The 22,924-nt window shown below is 55.1% G+C and overlaps 1 protein-coding gene across 4 annotated transcripts; it reads right to left on the bottom strand.

Moving 5' to 3' along the window:
* Window positions 1–41: 41 nt before the first annotated feature.
* ARHGAP45 (Rho GTPase activating protein 45) lies at window positions 42–22,908 on the bottom strand. Of its 4 annotated transcripts, none has more exons than XM_078378985.1 (23): window positions 20,625–22,908; window positions 16,185–16,515; window positions 13,321–13,464; window positions 12,693–12,777; window positions 12,498–12,561; window positions 11,996–12,074; window positions 11,511–11,648; window positions 10,319–10,383; window positions 9,909–10,019; window positions 9,697–9,777; window positions 8,668–8,859; window positions 7,818–7,955; window positions 7,332–7,522; window positions 7,051–7,178; window positions 6,358–6,447; window positions 5,875–5,967; window positions 5,522–5,685; window positions 4,796–4,984; window positions 4,078–4,215; window positions 3,197–3,435; window positions 2,051–2,291; window positions 1,832–1,925; window positions 42–903 (listed from the first exon to the last, which is right to left on the bottom strand). In XM_078378985.1, the coding sequence occupies exons 1-23, from the start codon at window positions 20,718–20,720 to the stop codon at window positions 509–511; spliced, it is 3,486 nt and encodes a 1,161-aa protein (XP_078235111.1). In that variant the 5' UTR covers window positions 20,721–22,908; the 3' UTR covers window positions 42–508. The 4 variants fall into 4 exon arrangements, with proteins under 4 accessions (XP_078235111.1, XP_020636755.3, XP_078235112.1 ...); XM_020781096.3 differs by lacking the exon at window positions 20,625–22,908 and adding an exon at window positions 17,732–18,049; XM_078378986.1 differs by lacking the exon at window positions 16,185–16,515.
* Window positions 22,909–22,924: the final 16 nt, after the last annotated feature.

The following is a 22,924-nucleotide window of genomic DNA, read 5'->3' as shown; positions in this document are numbered from 1 at the left end:
CCAGCTTTTCCTTCTGTACCCTGATTTTTTAAAGCAACATAGCTGTTTCAACTTGATTTTATTTTAAAATAAAAGTAACTGGCCTTATTATTATAAAAATCTGCAAAAGAAAGCTCTGGAGACATAAATTAAAAAGTGTCCTTCTCTGTCTCCATTCACGAGGAGAGAGCAAGAGAGCTCCTTCTGTGCTTAAAAGATCATGCAGCTCTGCCCCCCCACCTCTAGGGTGATTCTCTGAAAACACCCTGGGAAGTTGCCAGGGGTAGGTGGGGGGGAGAACCTTTCCCCACTGCTCAGGTGCTTACACACCTTAAGGCGCCCTTTTTCTGTGTTTGGTTATCAAAAACAGGCAGAGAGGTTTGGGTGCAACGGTGCCAGAAGGCAGAGGGAGGTCCAGGCAGGGCCCTGGACTATCATCTCCTCTCTTTGGGAGGCTGCCTTCCCCACCCCATGTTCGCTCACTGCAGGGGCTCAGTGTGGAGGTCGGAGGGAAGCCTGTGCCAGGCCGTCACGCGGGCATCTTGCAGCGGAAGCCCAGCCGTGCCGAGAGGAACGTGTTGTTCGACTGGTTGGTGTTGCAGCTCCCCAGCCGCCTGGCGCCCGGCCCTCCGCCACCCTCCGCCTCGCCTTCTGGCCCAAAGACGCTGTCTTCGCCCCCAGCACCGCCACCTTCCACCGGGCTCAGGCGGCACCGCGGAGGCGAGGCGTCCTCGGGATCCGACTGGCCGGTGCTGCGCGGGTGGCCCGGGGTGCCTTCCTCGCTGCCTTCATCCCCGGATGGGCTCTCCTCATCGCCGCTGCTCTCGCTGCCTCGGGCCAAGGCGGCTCGTGGGGCTCCTGCAGTGCCGGTCTCCGCACTGTCTTCCAGGTCTGAATCTGAATCCACGAAATGAGTGCTGGATCCTGGAAAGGATGACCAAGTGAGGGTTTTTCTTGCATGTGCCACCCTCTCAGCCTTCCTCTTTTTTATTAGAGTGGGGTCTCTACTTAAGAACTTAATCCGTATTGGAAGGTGGTTCTCAAGTGGAAAAGTTCTCAGGTCAAATCTGCATTTCCCATAGGAATGCATTGAAAACCATTTAATCCGTATCTGCTCTTTTCCGTCCATAGAAACTAATGGGAAGCTGCTATTCCGCCTTCTACCACTAGAGGGGGAAATTTTTTCCTTTTTTTCCCCCCTTAGGTCAGGGAACAGTGTTAAAAGCACTTCTGACAAAGCTAATTTTGAAGCAATGGACTGAAAACCAATTAATCCGTTCTGGCTGTTTTTTTGTTATGTAGAGGTGCGTTTGTACATTGAAGCATTAGTTCCCATAGGAACTAATGCAAAGCTGGTTAATACGTACTCTACCACTAGGGGGAGAATTTTTTTTTAACCTAAGATGACCTAAGGTTAAAAAAAGAGCAAGAAAGGTTTTTTTCTTGTTCTTATCTTGGATTTTTGTTCTCAAGTAGAAGCAAAATTTAGCAAACGGAGCTGTTCTTAAGTGGAATTGTTCTTAGGTAGGGACGTTCTTAAGTAGAGACCCCACTGTATTCACCCACCCACCAAGCCGTTGGCTTCAGTTCTGCCCAGAGGGCCCCCCAAGAAGCTGGGAGAAGAAGATGCTCTCTCTCTGGGAAAGGAGGGTGCTTTTTAACAACACAGAAGCCCCTCGTGAACCGTCCCTGCAATGCCTCCCGCCTCTCCCTGGACCAGAGGGGACTTCTACGCAAAGCCTTTCGACCAGACCCTTAGGCACCAAGAAGTCCCTGTAAGGGACGCAAGCCAGGGAGCAGCCGGACCCTTTCCCTTTCCTGTGCCTGAGTCTAAGGTGTGGCTTCGCCTTACCTCTGAAAGTGTTCTCATGGAGAGCAGCTTCTGCTGATTCCGTGGATGCCGCAAGGTACGGGGCTTCCCTGTATGGCTGTGCGCTTGCGTCTTCCTGCACAAGGGGATGCAAGATTGGGGGGGGGGGGTTTGAGAGGAAGCCTGCAAAGAAGCGGCTCCCGGCCGAGAGGTCGGACTCGCTCCTTGCCCCCAACGGTTCCCCTTCCCCTGATTCTTTACCGGCTCCTTTCCATGCTCGGTCCCGTCTTCTGAGCCATCCACAAGCAGGTTATCGGAGGTTTCAAAGATGGCCGGATAGAAGATGATGAGGGCCTCCACGATGCGAGCCTGGTGGGGATAGTCCACCAGCGACGAGAGGGAGATGGTCGCCTCCGTGGGCCGGGGCCGCATAAGCGTGGGGCCAAAGACGATGCCCAGGTTGCCGGGCGTCATCTTGTTGTCTTGTTCGACTTCTACGATTCTGGAAAAGCATTCGAACAAATTGCTCTGTTTCGTAAAAGGAATAGCCTGATCCGGCTTTTTCCTGACTTAAAAAACTAATCCACATAGCCAAGACTTGCTGACTTTACACACTAATAATTCTGACTTATGGCAGAAAAACCCTCCTCTTTTTTTTTAAGGGTTTCCTAGGCAGAGAGAGTCCATAGAAGTGGTTTGCTATTCCCTTCTTATTGGGGACTGTGCAGCTTGCCCAAGGCCACACAGGCGGGCTCTTATCTCAGAAGGCACAACGGGAGGAATCAAACTCCCAACCTCTCGCTCTGCAGCCAGAGACCTAAACCACTGAACGATCCAGCCTGCCTTTACATAATTAACTTAATTAGGACTGCACATTGCACATTGTTCTGTAAGAAGATATCGCGATTCTGTTTACTTTGCCATTTTGTTGCAAACAGTTTGCAACAAACAATTTGCAAGCCACAGTTTGCAATGTTGTGTAAGTTTTGTTACAACATTGCAGAATTCTAAATAAATACTGTAAAATGAATCTTGGCCATGCTTCCAGATCTCCACCTTTTTCTGTCCTTAACCAGGCCACGCTCCTGGGTTCAGTTTCTGGTGCCTGAGGTTTTAATGCCAGAAGCAGAAGATGCAGTTCACACAATCACACAGGAAAGCTTCTTCGACGAGGTGAAAGGCGGTTTGCTCCAACATGAGCTTGCCTGAGTCCTTTCCTAAGTGTGCTTTTGTTTTCTAATTGGTTATTGGAAAATAAAGCATCGCTTTACATGGGAAGCGGACGTTTCCCTTCCTGGGAGACCAGACACCTCACCCCACCCCGTGCCCCCCTTCCTGGCTTGTAGGAGAGAAGGAAACCGGAATCCTGGGTCTGTGGGAGTGCCACGGCCTGAGGGTCCCACCGACCTCTGGAGGTGCTCCACTAGGTATTTGAGGGTGGCCCGGTTCTCGGGCGGCAGTTCCTTCAGCAGCTCCCTCAATTTTGTCACCAGCGTCACGATCGCCTGCTCCGTCTCGGCCCCTTTGTCCACCAGCTCCGTGATGCTCTTGCCAGCCTTGCTCCCGTCAGGTCCCCCTTGCAAGCTCTCCTTGGCCAACCCCATCAGGCTGTTGTACAGGCGGAAGGGCAGGATCGGCTCCGGGAGCTGGCGGGAGAGAATTGGGGAAAGGACGTCAAACGGGTCCAGAAACAGGAAAGGGAAAACGGAGCCCTAATCTAGACAAACCACAGTGAGGACACACTGGGGCTGCCCTAAGACATCACACACACATACACACACCCCATGCAGAGGGAATAGGTGAAGGAGGTGGCGGGATGAGGCCGAACCCAGCATCCTGCTTCCAAGAAGGGAAGGGACGGATATCCAGCAATCCACAGCACTCACTTTCTCTCTCTCTCTCTCCCCCCCCCCATTCCTTGTTGCATTAAAATCGGTGAGCCGGTCGAGCTGCCACCGTGGCTCGTAACAACCATGGGGTGGGCTTCTCGGCCTCTTGGGGGGCTTCTCTCATCCCACCTCTGCCTGCGACCATCTCAGCCTCTTCATTTCTGCGCCAGAGGACGGAAGGCCCTTTTGTTCTGCCCAAGCCACACCAGGCCCCAAGTTCTAGTCTTATGTGTGCATGTGTGTGTGTGCATGTGCATGTGTGTGTGTGCGTGAGAGAGGAAACACTCATTTGCCTTTTTCCTTCCCCCTACCCCCCCCCGGGAAGGTCACCCTCCTCTCCCACAGCAGTCTCCCCACCCCGCCCGGAGCCCCACCCGCGGGGGGTCGCCAGGGCCTCACCTGCCGCAGGTAAAGCTTCAGGACGTTGCTGATGTCGTGGGGGGAGGCCTGGGAGAGCTCCACCAGCTCCTTCCCGTTCTCAAAGGCCTGGCAGAGCTTCTCCACGCGGGTTTTTACCCCATTGACCCGATAGATGCCCTGCAGGGGAGGAAGGGGGCCATCAGCGCAGCCGGTCTTCCCCCTTGCCAGGGATGTGGGGGAGAAATCATTGGGTCGAGGGCCCCCTCGGGGAGGCCTCAGGCGTGACCTTGCGTCATTTGGCAATGGGAGGTCATCATCCAACACAGGGTTCGCTTATTCTCACGGAGGCCTCAGTCCTTCTCAAAGAGGAGAGGCTGGGGATGGAGACCAAGGCACTTTCCTCCATTTTCCCCCCAAAGGAGACACACAGTTCCCATCGGGGCTGTTCCTAACCAGGGGCGGGGAACCTGAAGCCATCCAGCTGGTCGACTAGAATGCCCATCATCCACAGCCATTGCTCAGGCTGCCTGGGGCTGACCTTTGGGGGGGTGTTAAGTCTGGGCACCAACACTCTGCAGCCGCTGGGAGAATGATCGGGGAGGGGGGTGCCCCCCCCAGGGAAGGCTCTTTCCCCTCCTCTTGCATCCCTTTGAAGGCGAGACCTCAAGGACTTGGACCAGTAAGTGTGCGGGGAGGGGGGCCTCCCTGCTGCCTTTCCGCCCCACCCTCCCATGCCCCCCCCGGAAGGCTCCCTTGCCTTGGTCTTCATGGCCCGCCTCTCGATCTCCAGGATGCATTTGCTGAGGACGAAGGGGACGCCGTCCGGGCTGGCGTGGGAGGCCCGTGCGAAGTCCTGCCCGAAGAGGCGCAGCTTCCCCTGGAGCTTCTTGTGCCCGCACTGGATGGCCAGCGTGTCCAGGCACTTCTTGTGACAGGCCAGGTAGCACTGGGTGGGGAGGGGGAGAGGAGAAAAAGGGAGGTCAGGCAAAAAGGGGGGGGGAGAGAGAGAGAGGTGGGGTGGGGCAGCAGTGCCCCTCCACAAAGAGCCACTAGGTGGCACTGCAGCCCCAAAGAACCACCCCAGAGGCCTTCGACTACAACTCCCACCCCACAGCCCACCAGGGCAAGAGCCCTTCCTGGCTGGGGAGGATGGGTGCTGTGGCCTAACCCTTCTGGGGAGCCCCCACCCTGAAGTGCTGGTCCCCTCGAAAAGCTCGTGGAGGGAAGGTCTTTCCTCTTCACCAGAAACAACCAGGGGTAAAACAACAACACACCCCATGGTTTCCTACAAGTAAGCATGTCATTAATACTTTTTTTAAAAACCCAAAGAAAACTAAATATGTGGCTGGACAAACTCCCGGGGGTCTTTGAGGGTCTCTCCTTCTGTCCCGCTGAGCCTGGTCTGGAGTGCGGAGGACCGGGTCTCTCCACCCTCATCCTCAGCAGCCCACCCCCACCCCACCCCATGGGGGGGGCGTCCTACCTCCTCACATTCGGCTCCCTGGAAGTAGACGTAGCTGTTGCACTCGCGGCACTTGGCCGGGGTCCGCAGCTTCCGCAGCCGGTGGGTCTGCGCCGCTTTGGACAAGCCTGAGCTCCGGAAAGGGCCGGTGGGCGCAGAGAGGCCTGGCCCCATGGCGCTGATACCTGGCACAGAAACGAGAGAGTTTCCCGTCCAGCCCAAGAGCGACTCATGCGGGGCGTGTAACAGGGGAAGCGCAGGACCGGGGGAGACCCAGGATCAAGCCCACGTCCCGTCCTCTTGCAGGAGTGACAGCCAGGACGGCCCCGCCTGGCACCCCCTCAAAGCCCACCCCTCCGAGCACCCACACGTACTTTGCTCAAAGGAAGGCGAATTCCCGTCCAGATCATCTCCAGGAGACAAGGACCGGCCAGACGGAACCAGGCGGGCCTTCTCGGCGGGATCACCTGCCCAGGGAAAAAGCCGCCACGTGAGGAAAAGGCGTGAGAGAAAGCCAAGCCAATCTTAGCTGGATGTGGAGCTCGGAGAAGGGTGCCCCTAGGTGACGGTGCCCAGCTCCATGGCTGAAGCCAAGCGACATCCAAGCCCGAGAAGAGCCTGACCCACCCAGGAAGAGCATCTTCAGGGGGAAATCCTTTTTATGGCCCAGTGACCCTTTGTGACCTGGTGGCCCCTTCGGAGCTTAGAAATGGGAAAGGCCGCCACGTGTGTGGAAGTTTTAACCTCTCAGGGGTTTAGCCCCGGACACCAACTCAAGCCAGTTCAGGTGGGCATGTGGGGGATGGCGTTGGCCTAGAGAGAAGCCAAGGGGCCCGGGAAGGACAAGGGGTGGCTACCTGAGCACGGGTCACAGGACTCCGGGGTGCCCTTGGTCTCCATGATCGTTGGGGTGGGCCACGACTTGTGCACTTGGTGGCCTCTTCCGCCTGGGGAGAGAGGGAGGGAGTGGCAAGGACAGGACAGGCAGAATTTACCTGGGGGGGGGGCTGCCGGCTCAAGCCTTCACAGGACTATATCCTGCAGCTGTCCAGGGGCCACAGGGCCCACCGTCCCCAGCCAGGAGGGTGGGAGCCGCAGCCCAAAGCAGGTAAAGGCGATGAGGTGGGGCTGGCCGGTCAGAACAACTCCTGGATCTTGACCCGCAGGAGCATCGTCTTCCCAATCCAGGGACCCTCTTGTGAGAGTGTGGAGGGCTGCGTGGAGCATGGCTGTGGGGCTCAGAGCTACCTGCTGCCCCTTGCATGAGGCTACAAACCCATCAGTCGCCCTCCAGGCCAGGCCAGACTTCCCTCCCTGCCTGCCTGCCTTGGACAAATGGCCGAACCCTTTGCCTCTTCTGAGCTCCCTGACGATTGTGTAGGCAGGAATCCTTCCCTGCCTTCCTGCAGAATGTGTTCTGGCTGCCCGACTGCACCGTGTGGCGGGAGATCTGGGCTGATGGGGGCACAGAAGTAGACCCAGGGCCCTCCCTGGACAATGGAGACCTGAACTAGCCCACCACACAGAGAGCAGAGCAGGGGGGCACCCACCTCTCCATTCCCGCCCGGCAGCCACGTCACCCTCGTCTTTGCTGGAGGTGGCCGCCTCGGAGGCACTGCCCGCTACTCCAAAATCGCTGGTGCTGTAGCTGCTCTTTCGGGCCCGAGTCAAGGGAGACCTGTTGGGAAAGGAGAGGGATGGGGGGGATTAAGGAGGACCTGAGAGGAGTCCACGTGAGCCCATCCTCTCTCTCTGTGTGTGTGTGTGTTTGGAGGATGCAGGGATTGCCAGGGGAACCACCGCCCACTAGCATCTCGGGAGGCGACCCTACCAGTTGTTCTGTGAGACGTAGGGCTCGAAGTCATACTGGGTCTCCGGCTCATCCCCTCTCTGCAGCTGCTTGACGTGGGAGGCGTACTGCTGTCCCGGGTCGTAGAGTTTGCTGCTTTCGCACAGGGTCTGGAAGTAGACCGGCAGCGGGGCTGTCTGCATGTGCATGATCTGGTAGAAGGAGATGGTCGCCTGGAAAAGGGGGGGGGAGGAAGGAGAGGGGTTACGGGGGGGGGGGTAACAAAGCAGCGATTCTGCTGCCCCAAATGGAAAGATGCCACGGGCCTCTGTCGAGAGCCCCAAACACAGCTAGAGCTGAGAACCGAAACCAGCTTTCTGGTTAAACAAGTACGTAGCCTGTTCCTAGTCCTCATGGGGGAGGAAGATGGTCATCTAAACTCAGGATGCTTGCTGTCCAAAGGAGCCCAGGAGGCCAGGCGGGGGGGGGCTGAATCGCGTGCCCAAGGAGGGACCCGGACGGACTTACTGACTTGATGACCTGGTCGCTCTGCTTGACCACCTCGTGGAGCTGCCGCAGGGAGGTCACTTTGGTGTCCTCCAGCTCTTGCTTCTGGGTGTTGGCATCTGCCACGCAAGTCCGGTAGGTGGCCATGGCCTCGTCCGCCTGGAATGGGCAATGAGAGAGAGAGATGGAGGAAGGGAGGGAGGAAATCTCTAAGTAGGTGGGTGGCCAGGGCAGACCCCAAGGATTTTAACTTCCAGTGCTAAACTGCTTTCCTGGTTCCTGAGAACCACCTTGCCACAACCAGGGGGAAACTCTGCCTTGGGGAACCTCAGATTTTGGTTCTCTCCTCCAAAAAGCTCAATTTTCTACTTCCTAGGAAGACCCATAGCTGCTTTACTGAGGCCAATGTGGGTGGGGATTAAAGGAGACATTTGGCTTATAGACAGTCTGTCACTGAAAAGGGAAACCTGTAAGTGCTGATGGTGTGTGAGTGTCACAGCAAGCATATTGCTTGACATCTGAAAGTTGAATCTAAAGACAAAGGCTGCTTAAAATCATCAGCGGGGGAAGTCTGTTTTTGCCCTCAGAGAAAGATCACGCTTTCTTTCTTTTGTAACCCCAAAGGCTTTGGAACAAGGCTGCCCTCCCCCCTTGCCAAGGCACCACCTGGGAGTGGGCAGGAGAGGAGGCCGAAGCTGCCAGGGGAGTCGCTCCTATGGGAATAAAAAGGAGAGCCGACCAGAGAAAACAAGGCCCTCTCCACGAACCCTTCACAAGAATCTCTCCCCCCCTCCTCCCACCAGGCGATATCCGGTGTTAGGAGCTGGCTTCCCCCCCCCGACTCTCTCCTTCCCCACCCTGCCCGGCTGACCTTGTTCCTGGCCTCCTCCTCCAGCCGGCGCTTCTTGTCCAGGGCCTTGGTGGTGGTGGTGCCCAAGGTGGTGCCCCCAGTGCCCAGCTGCTCCTCCTCCGCCTTGGCCATCACATGCTTGGCCTTCTCACACTCCTCCGAGCGCTGCATGTACAGCTGCTTGGCCTTCCGCAAATTGTTCTCAGCCTCTTGCTGGGATTCGGGGGGTGGGGTGGGGGGGAAAAGACAAGCAGCGTCCATCCTTGGTTGGCTGAGGGCTGCCTCGGAGCAAAACCTGCCCCAGGCTCTCCCAGGACACATCCTCTCTGGCCTCTCCCTGGCGCTGGGAGCAGCAGCGAGGGTGGGGTGGCGTGGTGGTGGTTGGGGCTCCTGTTCTCATCCCTCCCTCCTTGCAGGCCAAGGTCTACCCAGTTTTTCTTCCTTCAGGGATCAGGGGCTGAAACCAGCAGCTTTCCCTCTTTGGGGCAGGAGAAGGGGGCGCATCAGGGACCCAATGACGGATTTTACAACGGCCGGTTCCAGCTCGAGGGTAGAAGGGGGCTGGAAGAACATCTTCTCGTCTACCTGAGAAAGACTGCCTGGCGGGGCCTCTTTAAGCCAGACAGGTGGCATCTTAAAACCTCCGCTTCCTCCCACAGTGCCATGGCCAGGAAACCAACCATAACAGGCGTCGCCGTCCGTGTCCCCAAGCAGAGACTACGGAGCTGCCACAGCCCACGCTCAGCTTTGCCCAACGGCGGCGATCGGGCTGATGGCGAAACCAGTCCGGAAGGCTGGCAGCCAAGGGAACCCAGCCCAGCCGGAAAGAGGCCAGCTTTTCTCCTCTTCCCTCCCCGGCGCTTCTTCCTTTCGTGTTGTTGTGTTTTTTTCCAGATTGTAATTGGGAGTGGCCTGACTTTTGCACAAAAGCTGACCTGAAAGACTTCCCCCTCTCCCTCTTAAGGAGACTTAGGGTAACCGGGCAGGGCCCCGTCCCTCCTTCCCCGCAACCCCTTGGCCGCCTTGCGGAGGCTCTCAGCTCCTCCTCACCAGCTTCCTCTGGGCCCGGTGCCACTGCTCCTTGACCTCTTTACGACGCTTTTCGTGCTCCTGGCGCCTCGCTTGCAGGGGCTAAAGACAGAGGAGAGGAAAGGCAGTGGAGGGCTGGAGCCCCTGTCAGAGTCCCAGATCCCGGACGGATCCAAAGTCTCTGCCCCCCTTCCCCCGGGCCAGGCGATCTCCTGCCCGCTCTCCTGCCTTACCTGCAGGAAGGTCTCCGTCCGCAGGGTGGCTCCTGCTTGAAGGGAGTTGACGGCATATTCCAGGTCTTGCTCCAGGGCCAAGGAGTAGATGGAGAGGAAGGGCATGTGGTGCTGAGCAGGGGCCAAGGAAGAAACGGATTAGATGGAGGGTGGGGTGGGGGGTTGCGCGTCAGTCATTCACAAGAGAAAGGAGGACGGCAGGTCCAGACTTCACAAACTGCTGGGTTTGGAACGGATTGGGGGTGCAGAGAAGGCCCCCCCTGGGCCCTCAGAGCAGGGAAGCTCCCTCCAAAGGAGCTGGACTACAGCCCCCATCATCCTTAGGCAACAGGCGGTGAAACCAATGGGTTTGGGGGTAGGGGAAAGAGTTCCCAGGGCTGAAGGAAGGGGCCATTCCAGGAAGGGCCTACCTCATGGGTGAGGGTTTGCTTGCAGGTGTTCGCCATCTTCTGAAGCCCTTTGGCAAACTCCATCTCTGAGGGAAGAAAAAAGAGAGAGAGATTGAGAACCAGGATTCCCCAAAGAGCGAGGCAGAACGATGTTCGAATCCGAGAGCAGCCAATGTGAGGGCTTTCCGAGTAGCCGGGACCAAGACAGCTCCCACGGTGCTTCCTTCTCCCCCAGCTTCCCTTTTGTGGGCAGAATGGTTTAGGATTAAGCATGAAGAGACATTAACTATACAAAAGGCCTGTTCCTCACTACCTGGCATGGACGGATCCAGCTGCCATGAGTCACTCTTCAGTCTCTTACGACCCAGTGTGTAAATGTTTCCCTGCTGTGGGAAGCCTGCTCCTCTCTTGCACAGCACTTGGGAATCCCTAACCACTCCTCCAACCAACCCGTGGGGTCCAGATTAGGCAGAGCAATGGGGGGGGGGGAGAGAATGGCCTCTCCCTGGTGGGGGCCACGAGACAGGACATCTGGCCTTGGATCAGGCAACCTGTTTTATTTATTTATTTATTTATTTATTTATTTATTTATTTATTTATTTATTTATTTATTTATTTATTTATTTATTTATTTACAATATTTTTTAGCCGCACCATTGCCAGACGAATAGCACTGCCTTCCTGTCATTTTATCTGCTGCCACATCAAGAGCCTTGTGGCCTTTTTCGTTTAGGGTTCTGTTTGTTTTGTTTGGGGATAAATATAAACAAATAGATACGACAAGTTGCTCTCGATTTCTGTTCCACAAGATGAGGTGGTTCCCCCTCAGTAAGCCCTGCCGCCAAGCCTCTGGACTCGCACGCAACCCTCGGCACTAAACATGTGACTAGAGTTCCCATCAGCCCGAGTCAGCATAGCCAGCGGATGGGGCCGATGGGCAATGTAGTCCAGCAACATCAGGAGGGACAAACATTCCGCAGAATCACTGCTCCACATTTTCCTTCTGGAAGTGTATGTGTGTGTGTGTGTGTGTGTGTGTGTGTGTGTGTAGGGGAGAATGGCTGACACCCCCATAGCCAGGCACCCGCCATCAGGGCTCAGCCCCTGGGGGTGCCTTTAGCTCGGCGGGAGACCGGTGTTTCCATTAGAGCGTTTCTGCGTCTGTGGGAGGGAGCAGCAGGAGGAGAACCCCTCTTTCTGAACCCTCGCTCACCCAGCGCAATCCTTTTGTCCAGGTAGTAGATGAGGTCCTTCATGTACTTGGAAATGTTCTTGGTGTACTTGAGCGCCACCTCCACGCCGCCCTCGCACTTCTGGAGGAGGACGTCCACCTCTTCGGCCGACAGACGGGCTGCCCAGCAAGACAGAGAGGAGAGGAGAGGATGGATGAAGAAACCAGCCCTGCGCTTCGGGCATCCGTCCCATAGAGAGATGGACGGATGAATCGATTTGCTAAAGAGCTCAAGGTTACTTCCAGGCTCTGCTGTGAGCCCGCCTCCTATGTTCAATGCCTAGAACATGCCTGTGCATAAACTGCATGCGACAGCGGGACCACAGTTCTCCTGTGGCCTTCCCTGAGAAAATAAGATCCCCATTAAGGAGGGCTGGGAGGCCCGATGTCTCTGGCCACTTAGAAAGAGGTCTGCAGATGTGCAGGAAGGCCACAGAATGGCGGGAAGGGTCGGGAGGGTTCTTCACCTGAGCCAAAGTCTTGCGTGCCGTCGGAGGCCTCTTCCGCCCCCTGGCTGGACAACCCTCCATACAGGTTCTCCATGGACTGTCAGGGCAGGAAGGAGAGGAAGCAGTCAGCATGGCAGAGCAAAAACCAGGAGCTGCTTCTTCTCTGGCTTTGCTCCCGCCTTGCAGCTCACGCATCCTTTCTGTGGGCACAGCCACCCCTCCCTCCCCCTCGCCCTCCCCCAGGTCTCCCACTGAAAATGGGAACAAGTGCTGGTTTTGATCTTCTTCACCCCATAAGCACTCTTTGGAAATGTTTTTGTCTCTTCTTAGTGCTCTTAAATATTTCCAGCTGCCTTGATGGCAGAAGGAGGCCTGTCTCGGCGTGACTACCTGACACCCTTGGAAAAACAGAGACGTGGCTGTATGTGTGTGTGTGTCAAACTGGGACAACATGGAGGAGTGTGTGTGCTCCCCACTGACCCCCATAGCCCCAACCCACAGTCACAGGGGCTGGTCTCACCTCGCCAGGGGGCATGGAGAGGATGGTGCTGCTGTCCACCTCGCCCATGAGGAATTCGGAGACCCTGGTGGGAGGAAAAGGGGGAGAGACACACGAGGAAGTTACTTTTGCTCGCCCCCAGAAGGAAGCTGGACCACAGGGAGGGGGCTGGACTAGATGGCCTTTAAGGGCTAGCTAAGCAAGCGGCTCGCTTACGTGCTGCTGAAGGACACGGCGATCATCTCCACAGCTTTCTCAAACTCTCGTTTCTCTGACTCGTTGTTGGATTCATAATGGAAGCCTGTAAATTTCAGGGGACAAGAAAACAAGCCTGTAGATGAAGGTGAAAGGCATTTGGCTTTTCCTAAAAATTCCAGTACTGCCTAAAGAAAGATGGGGGGGGCTCAAAACGAGGCAAGAAAGGACCCATCTCTTCCGGCGTGCCCAGAATTCCACGAGTTTAATGGAATAGCTCTTTCTGCCTTATTTTTTTTATTTGCTGAGTAAAAAGAAAGGAAAAATATTGTGCCTTTTGTTCTGAAATGCACATTTCAGTAGAGATTTGTTTCTAAAAAGATGCTTTTCTGACTCCAAGCATCATGCCTAGGATTCATATTCTGAGCTCATATTTTTATTTTTCACCCACTGTTTTTTGTTTGTTTGTTTGTTTCCCTATGTGTTGGTCTGGGATGCGGCAATCAGGTCAGTTTGCTTAAAATTGGGCACGAGGTAAAATTCCAGACCAGGATTTTGAAAGTCCAGTGTGAGAAGGTGGGAAGAAGACGCTCCCCCCCACTTAACAAAAGCGTCTCCGATCCTGGCAGAGCTGGGGGTGGTCGCTGACCTTTGACCCTGGAGATCAGCGTCCCAGCCGCGGTCAGGGTCTCCAAGGTCTTGAGCAGCGGGTAATGGCCAAAGATCTGCCGAAGGGTTCGGAGGGCTTCTCCCAGGCACTCGTGGGCCAAGGAGCGCCGTGATTCTGCTCCATCTATAAGAAAGAAAGGAAAGGGAGAGGGAGGGAGGGAGAGGGGTCGGTGGGGAAGGAAAGGGTGTCGCAAGGGGGACACATCAGGGCAGGCCCCGCTTCTTGAACGTTTGCCAATCACGTTGTTGCTCTAAAGCAGGGGTGGGCAATTAATTTGTATTGGGGGGGCACATGAAATATCCAAACTGTGTTCGGGGCCGAACCAACTTTACTTAAAATTAGAATGAAACAGTGATGTTACGATTGTTTTTATTTTAAACTTGTTAATCTTCACAAATACTAAAGAGATTTTTTTGTGGTATGTTAAAGATAAGCAACTGATCAACTTTAAACAAAAAGCTATAAATGGTTTTGATGTTCAAAACTGTCCGTACGCTGGACAGGAGCGGCTCGCAGGCCGTATGTGGCCCTCGGGCCGCACTTTGCCCAGGTCTGCTGTAAAGGCATCGGCCACAGAGGGAGAGGCGTGAGCAGGATCCCCGGAGACAACATATTTCACCCAAGCCCGAATGTCTTCAGTGTCCTGCGCTGCCTGCTCTTCCTCATGCTGGCTGCCTCCATGTGCATCCTTTTAAAAAAACCAATTTAAAACATGTTGAACCCTATTCAAATATGGTTTCTTTTCCTAGCGTACCCTGCGCTCTTTGTGGTCAGGTGCCAAACCAGAGATGGGAAAAGCTCCTTTTCTGGAAATACAACCCCCAGAATGCCCCAGCCCTCTACATGCTGGGATCTGTAGTCCAAATTCTTCCCACCTCTGGGCAAAACTACCTGTGAATCGTGGGCACCTGGGCCGGGGGGGGCAAAGCATGGGACTGTGGCTTCCACCTGCAGCCCCACCTGTAGAGCCTCGCCCTGCGTCTCTCCACGCAGGGAAAAGACATCAGGCAAGTTGAAAAAGCCAGGCCTGCTGCTGTTTAGGTATGTGACCCGAAGGGTTTGTTTACTGCCCGGAAGGGTGACGGCCATCAACCCGGAAGCCGAGCTGCTCCTCTGGCTTCTGAGATAAACCGGCCATGACCCCCGTCCGGACCATTAGCCACCCAAAACTCCTGCTTCCCCCCACTCCACCCAAGAACACACCCACCCTATCGCCTGTTCTCGCAACAGAAACGTCTCCTTTGTTCACGTTTGGGAAGCAAAAGAAAATCATCAGCTTTGGTTGTAGGAGGAGTGGATCGGGCACTGAAAGGGAGGAAGTGCCGCTCAGTGGCTAGAGGAAACAGCCAAGCCCGGGGGGAGGGGGGGAATGTGGCTTCTAAGGGCGTGCGTGTGTGTGTACCACATACCTCTTGATTCCCACAGATGTTTTAACTTTTACTTTAAACCTGAGAATTTCTTTTGCACATAATATCTGGCTCATTTGCTGAGCCTTAAGTGCAGTGTCCTCTTGCACTTCTGTTGCATTTTGAGAGGTCGCGGATCTCGTACGGGTTGCAAGAGGGAGAGGAAATAAAATAAAATTGCAAAATGGGGACCTCAATGTGGTTCTTTGCCTGAGAAGCAAAAGGGCCCTTGTGTCCCAGGATCGCTCTTCACCCCTTTCCTTACGTATGTGGCAACCTTGTGGCTGGCCAGCGCGTCTCCTATCTGGTGCTCGTCATGCGTTAATGACTCACCCTGGGACAGACAAAGGGAAGGCTGGCGCGGGGGGGGAGGGGGGTCAGAAGGAATTGGGGTGAGGTGGATCCAACTGCTGGACAGACATGCCTGATCCGTCCTTCAGTGGGTGACCCAGAACACAGTTCTGTTCACTTGGAAATAGCTCCACAACATCTGTGGCACTAAAACCCTTTCTGTCCATGTCCTGTCGTGAGAGGAAGCTTGGAATACCATCCTTAGGATATGTCTCGCTCGCCAGGTGAAATCAGCAAAGCTTAAAAGGCAACTTAGGACTTTTCTACTTAGAAATAAATCCTGTGGAATTTAACAGGACTTTGCAGTCCTTGCCCCCCCCCCCACTCCTTGCCTAAGAGAAATTCAACAGGTGCAGTTCTCAACTCATTGCTTTCTTTGAATTCCAACTGTTCCTTGCTCGGTTAGATCACCCAGTGGCCGCTGTTGCTAAATATGTTTGATTTTTGCATTTCACCAAGGGAAAAAGTGCAGGATCGTTAAGAGACCCTACCCTCCAGGAAGAAGGACTTATCAGGGTGCCCAATACAGCGGCCACAGCCCTGCTGTAAACAGGAAAGGCAAACGGAAGAACATAGAGCAGAAGCAGGAAAGGGTAAGATCCTGCCCCTCCCTCGGCCTCGCCTGGTGTGGCAATCCATGGGGGAGGGCTGTAAAATGCACAATCTGATGAGGATGGAGAGCCAACCTGCTTCCCTGCTGCAAGGAAAGGAGAATTTGCGCAGGTGCAACTTCTCCCCTCTCCAGACAGACCAGGCCGCTGCTCTGCATGTCAAAGGGGAGCTGCTTATTTTTTTTAAGGGTTAAAGCAGTGGTCCCCAACCTCAGGCCTCCAGATGTTCTTGGACTACAACTCCCAGAAGCCTTCAACACCACCTCTGCTAGCCAGGATTTCTGGGAGTTGAAGTCCAAGAACATCTGGAGGCCCAAGGCTGGGGAACCATTAGGTTAAAGGACACTCGTGCCTCTGCTCCCCTTCCCCTGGGGGTGGGTTGGTGCCGGGCGAGGCCGTGGTTCAGGCCCCCGAACCTCTGCCCCCCCACTACAAAAAGCCCTGTCGCTCCGGCGCGCGCGGGGGGAGAACTCACCCTCCTGGAGCACCACATCCTTCAGCTTTTCGAGGCGCTCGGCAAAGACGGCCACCTCGGCCAGGAGCTGGGCAATGTCCTCCAGCTCGGCCAGGCTCCCTTCCGTGGCGGCCCCACTGCCCTCCCCACCGGGGCTGTAGGCCAGCGGGGTCTTGTGCCCTTTGGCCAGGCCTCGGGGGATGGCCGGTGAGAGTGGGAACCCGCCGGCGGCGGCGCTGGCGTGGCGGCTGAGGCTCGTGGGGCGCTTGAGGGTGCCTCCGAGGCTGGTGGAGGACGCCGGCTCGGCCAGGCTGGCCGTGGGCCCTTCCACGCCATCTCTCCGGGGCAGCTCCTGCAAGGAGACCAAAGGCAGAGGGGGCCCCAGTGAGTCCCAGGAAGAAGAGACAGCTGCCCCCCCCCAGCAGCCTCCCATCATCCCCCTCCAGCCAGGCCAGAGAGGATGCGAGCGGTGGTCCAAAAGCATCTTGGGAGGCCAGATTCAGGGCTCCAAACCATCATCCATGGCCAGCAAAATGAAAAGCCTCCTTCGGATGCAGAGTTTTCTTGCAACGGCTCTGCCAGAGTCACAAGTTAAAACAAATCAAGATCCCGTGTTAGTGGAAAGGGGCCAAGGAGAGGCATTAGGTGGGTGATGGGACTTGGTGGCTGCCGAAGGCAGAATTGCTCAAGCATGTCGTCGTGGTGAGTAAACAGCCGATGACGCACGGGGACCTTCCACCAGGCTGGGCCCTCGTCTCGGAAACGCAACCCCCTTCCTGGTGAAAGCAGGCCTGCTTCCCCGAGCCGGTGCCCTCCAGAAGGGCAGGACTACAACACCCAGCATCCTTTATGCACTTCCCTACAGTTCTCAAGAGTCACCCCTGTACAGAAGGGAAGCCTCGGGTGCAATCTCCAACCTAGCCTGTTCCCTTGCTTGCTGGCCCCATTTCAACCCCAGCTTTTCCCTCGTCAGCTCAAGGCGCAGCGTGGGGCCCTCACCTTCCCCACAGCTCTTGCTGAGAGACCTACGTTTCCCGATGAGTTCCAGGGCACGGTGAGGACTAGAACTCGGACCACTCCTGCCCTGGCCCTCACGCTCCAATTTCTAGAACAAGAGTTGAGGGGTAGTCACCAAAAGGCACCCTAGGTCTGCTTATTCAGGATGATGCCTCAGTAGGGACTCCGCATCCTATCATCCCCCGACGGGGGGGGGGAGGAATATGGTATCTGCAGCCCAACCTGGCAGCCACTTTACTTTTTGATAATAAGCCTTCAAGCAAAGGGATGGAAGTGAGCCATAACTCATCCCCCCCACACTTGGGACCAGCAAGAGGACTAGGGTCACTGGCCAGTGTCTTCTCCCTAGTCCCTTACTAAAGTAGACCCACTGATTCAGTGGAATTTACACAAGGGTTGACTCCAGGAATGGATTCAATGGTTATCAAGGACGCTTAATAGGATAATGGCTATGCTCTTTTAAAACAAGCGCCACCATCAGACAAACAACAACTCTGCAAGGCAGGCCAACGCTCTCGAACACAGAACTGCTGTCCTGCGACTGGGCTCACCTTAAGCCACACGCTCGCCCGCCAGGAGACCGAGTCCAGAACGTGCCCGCCAGCTTTGGCGACTTTCCTCCGCAGGACGGCCGACGGGGTGGGGCTGGCGCTCGTCCTGCCACTCCCGCTCTTCCCCAGCATCCCAACGATCCGGCCGGCTACGCGGGCCCCGATTCACCCCCACCAACAGCAAACCCGCCCCAAGAGAAGGCAGCTGCACAATGTCAGAGGCCTCCCGAAGGGCGGGTGCCTCTCCAGAGCATTTCCACCCATCCTGCAAAGCTCCTGGGATTTGAACAACACACAGCGCACAACACAACAACCCCTCCCTGCCCCCCCCAACCTCCAGCACTGCCGTTGCTACGAGCGAAGAAACCACAAATTGTCTCTCAAGCAAGAGGAAGTCGGATTGGACCCACTTCCTCCTTCGGGGCACCCACAGTTACGGTCCTCAACTAAACTTGAGCAAAAATGGATAAACACAGTGCAGGAGCGGAATATTTGCTTTGTTTAAAACACTCCTCCTCTGTCCACCCTGCTTATTTTGCAAGGGGAACTGGAATAAGCTGGCCTCCTGCAGTTGTCTTCATTTTTCCTTATCCCTCCTCTCCCCTACCCCTTTTGTGCCATGTCTTAAACTTAGTCTATAAGCTTGAGGACAGAGGCGGCTGTTTTGTTTATTTTGTAAGTTGCTCTGAGAATTTTTCAGGCTAAAAGGTGGAATGTAAATGCATTAAATAAAATAATTATATTACATGTAGTTAAGATAGTCATTCTGAAGAGGAAAACAGGAGTTGTAAGAAAGATAGGAGGGTTTGTTTTCTCAGAAGAGGCTTTCCTCCCTCCCTCTGTTTTCTCAGTAATAATAATAATAATAATAATAATAATAATAATAATAATAATAATAATAATAATAATAATAATAATAATAATTATTATTATTATTATTATTATTATTATTATTATTATTATTATTATTATTATTATTATTATTATTATTTGGATACTATTTATAGCTGTGGGAACGGCTTTTTGTGTTTTTTTCAGGAGATAGGGTGATCAGCATCACAACAGCTGATCACCCTATCTCCTAGAAAAAAAAGACAAAAAGCCATTCCTACAGCTATAAATACTCAACTATCCAACAAACAGCAACAGAGCATGGACAGAGTTCCTACTCCTGTTCCTCTGAAGATGCCGGCCACAGAGACTGGCGAAACGTCAGGAAGAACAACCTTCAGAACACAGCCGAAGAGCCCGAAAAACCCACAACAACCATTAGATCCCGGCCGTGAAAGCCTTCGCGAATACAAAAAACAAACAAATTGCAGTCAGATGACATGATCTCAGTTCAGGCCCACAGGAGCTGAAATCTGCCTCCCACAAATACACCATGAAGCAGAGGCTTAAGCCGTCAAAAAAAGCCTTCCCAGACCCTGCCAGTTATGTACTGATGGGAGACAAAAAGCAGGCAAAAGGATGCCCTTCACTATAAGTATGTGACTGAGGCACAGGATTCACTGCCACCAATGAACCACCATCAGACCATTTACTGAGGGAGGGGAGGAAACGTCTCCCCCACGGGTATGGACCTATAACAGTTCAGTGAAACCTCCAGGTTCAACAGCAGTCTGCCCCGAAGGGCCATTTCCAGGACAGCGAGGAAACGGGACAAGATCCGAGCCCGACTGACTCGGGGGGGGGGGGGGACGGCGGCTCATGGACATCAGTCAGAACGCTGCGATGGCGACCCCTCGGTCGGGCGGGGAAGGCACCCTCCGCCTGCCTGGTCCGAGAGCAAAACCCGAACCAAGCAACTCGCTGGCCTGCCAGGAGGCGCAGCAGCCACCAGGCCCTTCACAAATTGTTCACGCAGCGAATGCAGACACACAAACACACTTCCCTTTCACACTTTGGCGGGCAGTTAGCCAAGACACACTTCTGCCTCGGCTGAAATTCCAGCTGTTCAGTGCAGATAAGCGGCGTTATCAGAACTGAAGGAAGTCTGAATGGCACTTCACGGCCGAGGACGGTGTGTGTGGTACATACAGGTATCTTGTCTTTTTTTCTGGGGGCCACAAGTTAGCAGGTATGTGTTGCCTCCAGGAGCTGCCAGATCCGTTTGAACCGCAAGACATCAACAAGTGCAAAAAAGGCGGTGTGGCGTGTCCACCACAAGAAGTGAAATTTTTGGCAAAGTTTCGGTTCACTAAAAAAACCCCCACAAAACCCAGCTGTCAGAAAGAGAACCAGATCCACGCAGGCTATGACGTTCTGTTGAATATTCTTAATTTGCTTGCTTGCTTTCCAAAGGGAAGCAGCTGGCTGGCCGCCGTCCCCATTATCCCCACGGCCTGGCTCCAGAAGCTGGCAGGTGGATGCAGAGGAGAGAGACGGGTGTTACTGGGCGGAGGAGAATGGGCAGAAGGGGAGAAGAGAAAGGGGGGGTTGCATGAGCCGTCCGACTTACTTTAAATTCACACCTTCCCCCACGCTTCCTAGATTTGTCATTCTCCAGGAACCAGAACTCGAGAGAGAAAAAGGGGATCAATTCTGCACCCCTGTCTACCACGTGCATGCAATAAACAGACGTGGGCAAACGCCAGGAGGCCACACCGGTGAACAACACCCCCCCCCCAAGGGCAGCTGCTGCGATCCCTTTAGGGCTGCCTGGCCATTTAGCATCAGGCAAGGATTCCCCCCCCCCCCCCGGCTGAGCATTTTGAAATGAAATCTCCTGATCCACAGAGGAGAGAGCCTTTTGCAGGCAGGCTGCTACACACGGTGTGTGTGTGTGTGTGTGTGTGTGTGTCTGTGTGTAGGTGGTAAGAAGCCACGTTCACTGTCGCCACGGACCCATCGACACCTTGGCCCACGAGTGCCTCTGCCCTCTGCTACTCACCCCCGAGGCCAGTGGAGGAGGCGCAGGACTTCCTGCCCGGCCCTTCTTCGAGATGGAGGGCGTCTTGATCAGCTCCCGTTTCTTCCTGGAAAACATGGCGCGGCTCCTTGGCGGGTCAATGGGGGGGGGCAGGTCACGGCAGGGTGGCTGCAGGGCCCGCGTCGTCCCACCGGTGTCCTGTCTTTGCCATCCGCCGCAGGTGGGTGTCCTCGGCCTGCCTCTCCAAAAGAAGCCACCCACCCACCCACTGGCCCCCCCAAGGCTCACCCAGAGAAGGCACCGCTGAGCCTCTGGCAGCCCTCACGCCTGGGTGCTGAGCTGCCTGGCCCCAGAGCGCATGATTCAAACTTATTTCCTGGCTTTTAAAAACAGACACTTGACTACGGCAACAATACAGGAAACGGCTCCGCGTGTGCATGCAGGCAGGGTGCAGACACCCTGCAAGCAGCCTTCGGTCGGAAACCTGGGAGCCACCCCCCCTTGCCCAACTGCGCTCTCTCCTTCTCTCTCACTGTTATCGGTCTGACACCTTTTTAAAGACCAGATCAAAACCACTTCTTTTCTGCATAGGAACCACCACCCTCTGATGCTGCTTTATCAGAAATCCAGTAATTGTCTTGTGGCCATGAGTTCCACATAGGAAGTTTCGATATTATGCTGGGAAAGCTTGGGTTCCTCCCCCTTTTTTTATTGAACAGATTATAAACGCAACTAATGGGTTGCTACAAGAGAGATCTGTTGATGCGAAAACATACAAGCTGAGAAACAGTGATCAAAACATAAAATTAGAAGCACATCTGCAAACACGAGGGGAAAGCACAGCATCCAGCGGCTAACATTTATTCCAGCAAAGCTGGGCTGAGATGAAAAACCGCCTGAGTCTAAACATCTTGGGCCGATGGCTGTGGGCCTAGTCTGCAGTGGCAGGGAGTGCCACTGGCCACTGGCCAACAACAGCTGAAGATGTAAACGGCTTCTGGGAGTCTTAAAAAGAAGCAGGGCAGAAACCTGTCAGCTTTAGGGTGTCAGCTGGCACTTTCAATATTGCTGACGTGACTGTTGTTGCCAGTCTCATTATGACCAAGTTCTGCCTCCCGACTGTCCTGGGCAAAGGCGATGGAGATGCGGGTTCTAACCCTCCCCAGAGCCAGGAAACTAGCTCTCTGAGCGATTCTGGGGCCAGCCTGGGGGGGCTTCCCTCAACCTGGATCTCCCTCCCAGGATTGCTTTGCCCATCAGCCACCGCCGAGGAAGGGGCAGAATAGAAAAGTGATGGTAATAAACTACCGAGTGAGGATGTTTTTAATCCATCCTCGTCACCCTGTGATAGGGAGTCCATAGGCTTCCTCGGTCCCCTCTGCCTCCCCCACGGGGGAGGGAAGCATCCGTGTCTGTGTGAGGACATGGATACCCCCCCTCGCTGCTTCGAGGGAGCAAATCCACTCAGTTCCCAGGAATTTGGGGCATGGCCCCCCCCTCTCCTCTCCCCTCCCCTCCATCATCTCCCCTTCGTAACCCTAACTGTGATGTCACCGTCTGAGCATCCGAAGCAGGCAAAGCCCTGCAGAAAGAGGTTTTTTTGGGGGGGGGGGAGAGAGAAATACAGAAAATGAGGAGTGGGCTGGTGGGATCTCTCTCTCTCTCTCTCGGGGGGGGGGACCGGGCCCCCTTTGCAACAGAAAGGCTGGGAATACTTGGATGCCTGCGGTTGACGTGCATTATCTGAAAAACGCTCTCCTGGAAAGCCGAGTAACGGACCGTTCCAACGAGTTTAATAAGCGTTACTGAATTACCTCATGAGACCCCAATGAAAGGGGGGGGGGAAAGAGGCACGGCTCTCACGCCAGAAGCTGGATTTCGGGGCCCGGGGGGCGGGAAGGGACCTTTTGAAATGGAAGAAGGGGGTGGAAACGGAGTTGGGCCGCCCGCCCGCTTGGGACGGCTCTTTAATTAAGGGAGGCTTTATTAAGGAAGGGGCTTCCCCGGTTGGACGGCTTCCCGCCCCGCCCCCCTCGGAAGCCCTCCGCCGAAGGCTGCCGTCCAACCGGTGAAGTCGAGAATCCCGCTTTCCCAGCGGAAGGCTTGGGTTGCCCTTTGAAGGGGAGGGCGAGGCTCCCTCGGGAACCCGGGGAGGGGCGACCCAGAGGGGAGGCCGTCCGTCCGTCCGTCCGTCCGTCCCCCCACATCGGGGTCCCGGGGGCGCCCTCGCCTTCCCCGCAGGAATCCGGCTCTTTCTGCCCTTATAAGGCCATTTCGACGGGCGCCCAATCAGCGGCGAGGAGGGCACCCCCCCAAAAAAA

Source organism: Pogona vitticeps, chromosome 7 (genome assembly GCF_051106095.1).
Source record: "Pogona vitticeps strain Pit_001003342236 chromosome 7, PviZW2.1, whole genome shotgun sequence".
Taxonomy (NCBI): domain Eukaryota; kingdom Metazoa; phylum Chordata; class Lepidosauria; order Squamata; family Agamidae; genus Pogona; species Pogona vitticeps.
Note: the sequence above shows the minus strand (reverse complement) of the source record. Positions and strands in the feature narration are given on the sequence as shown.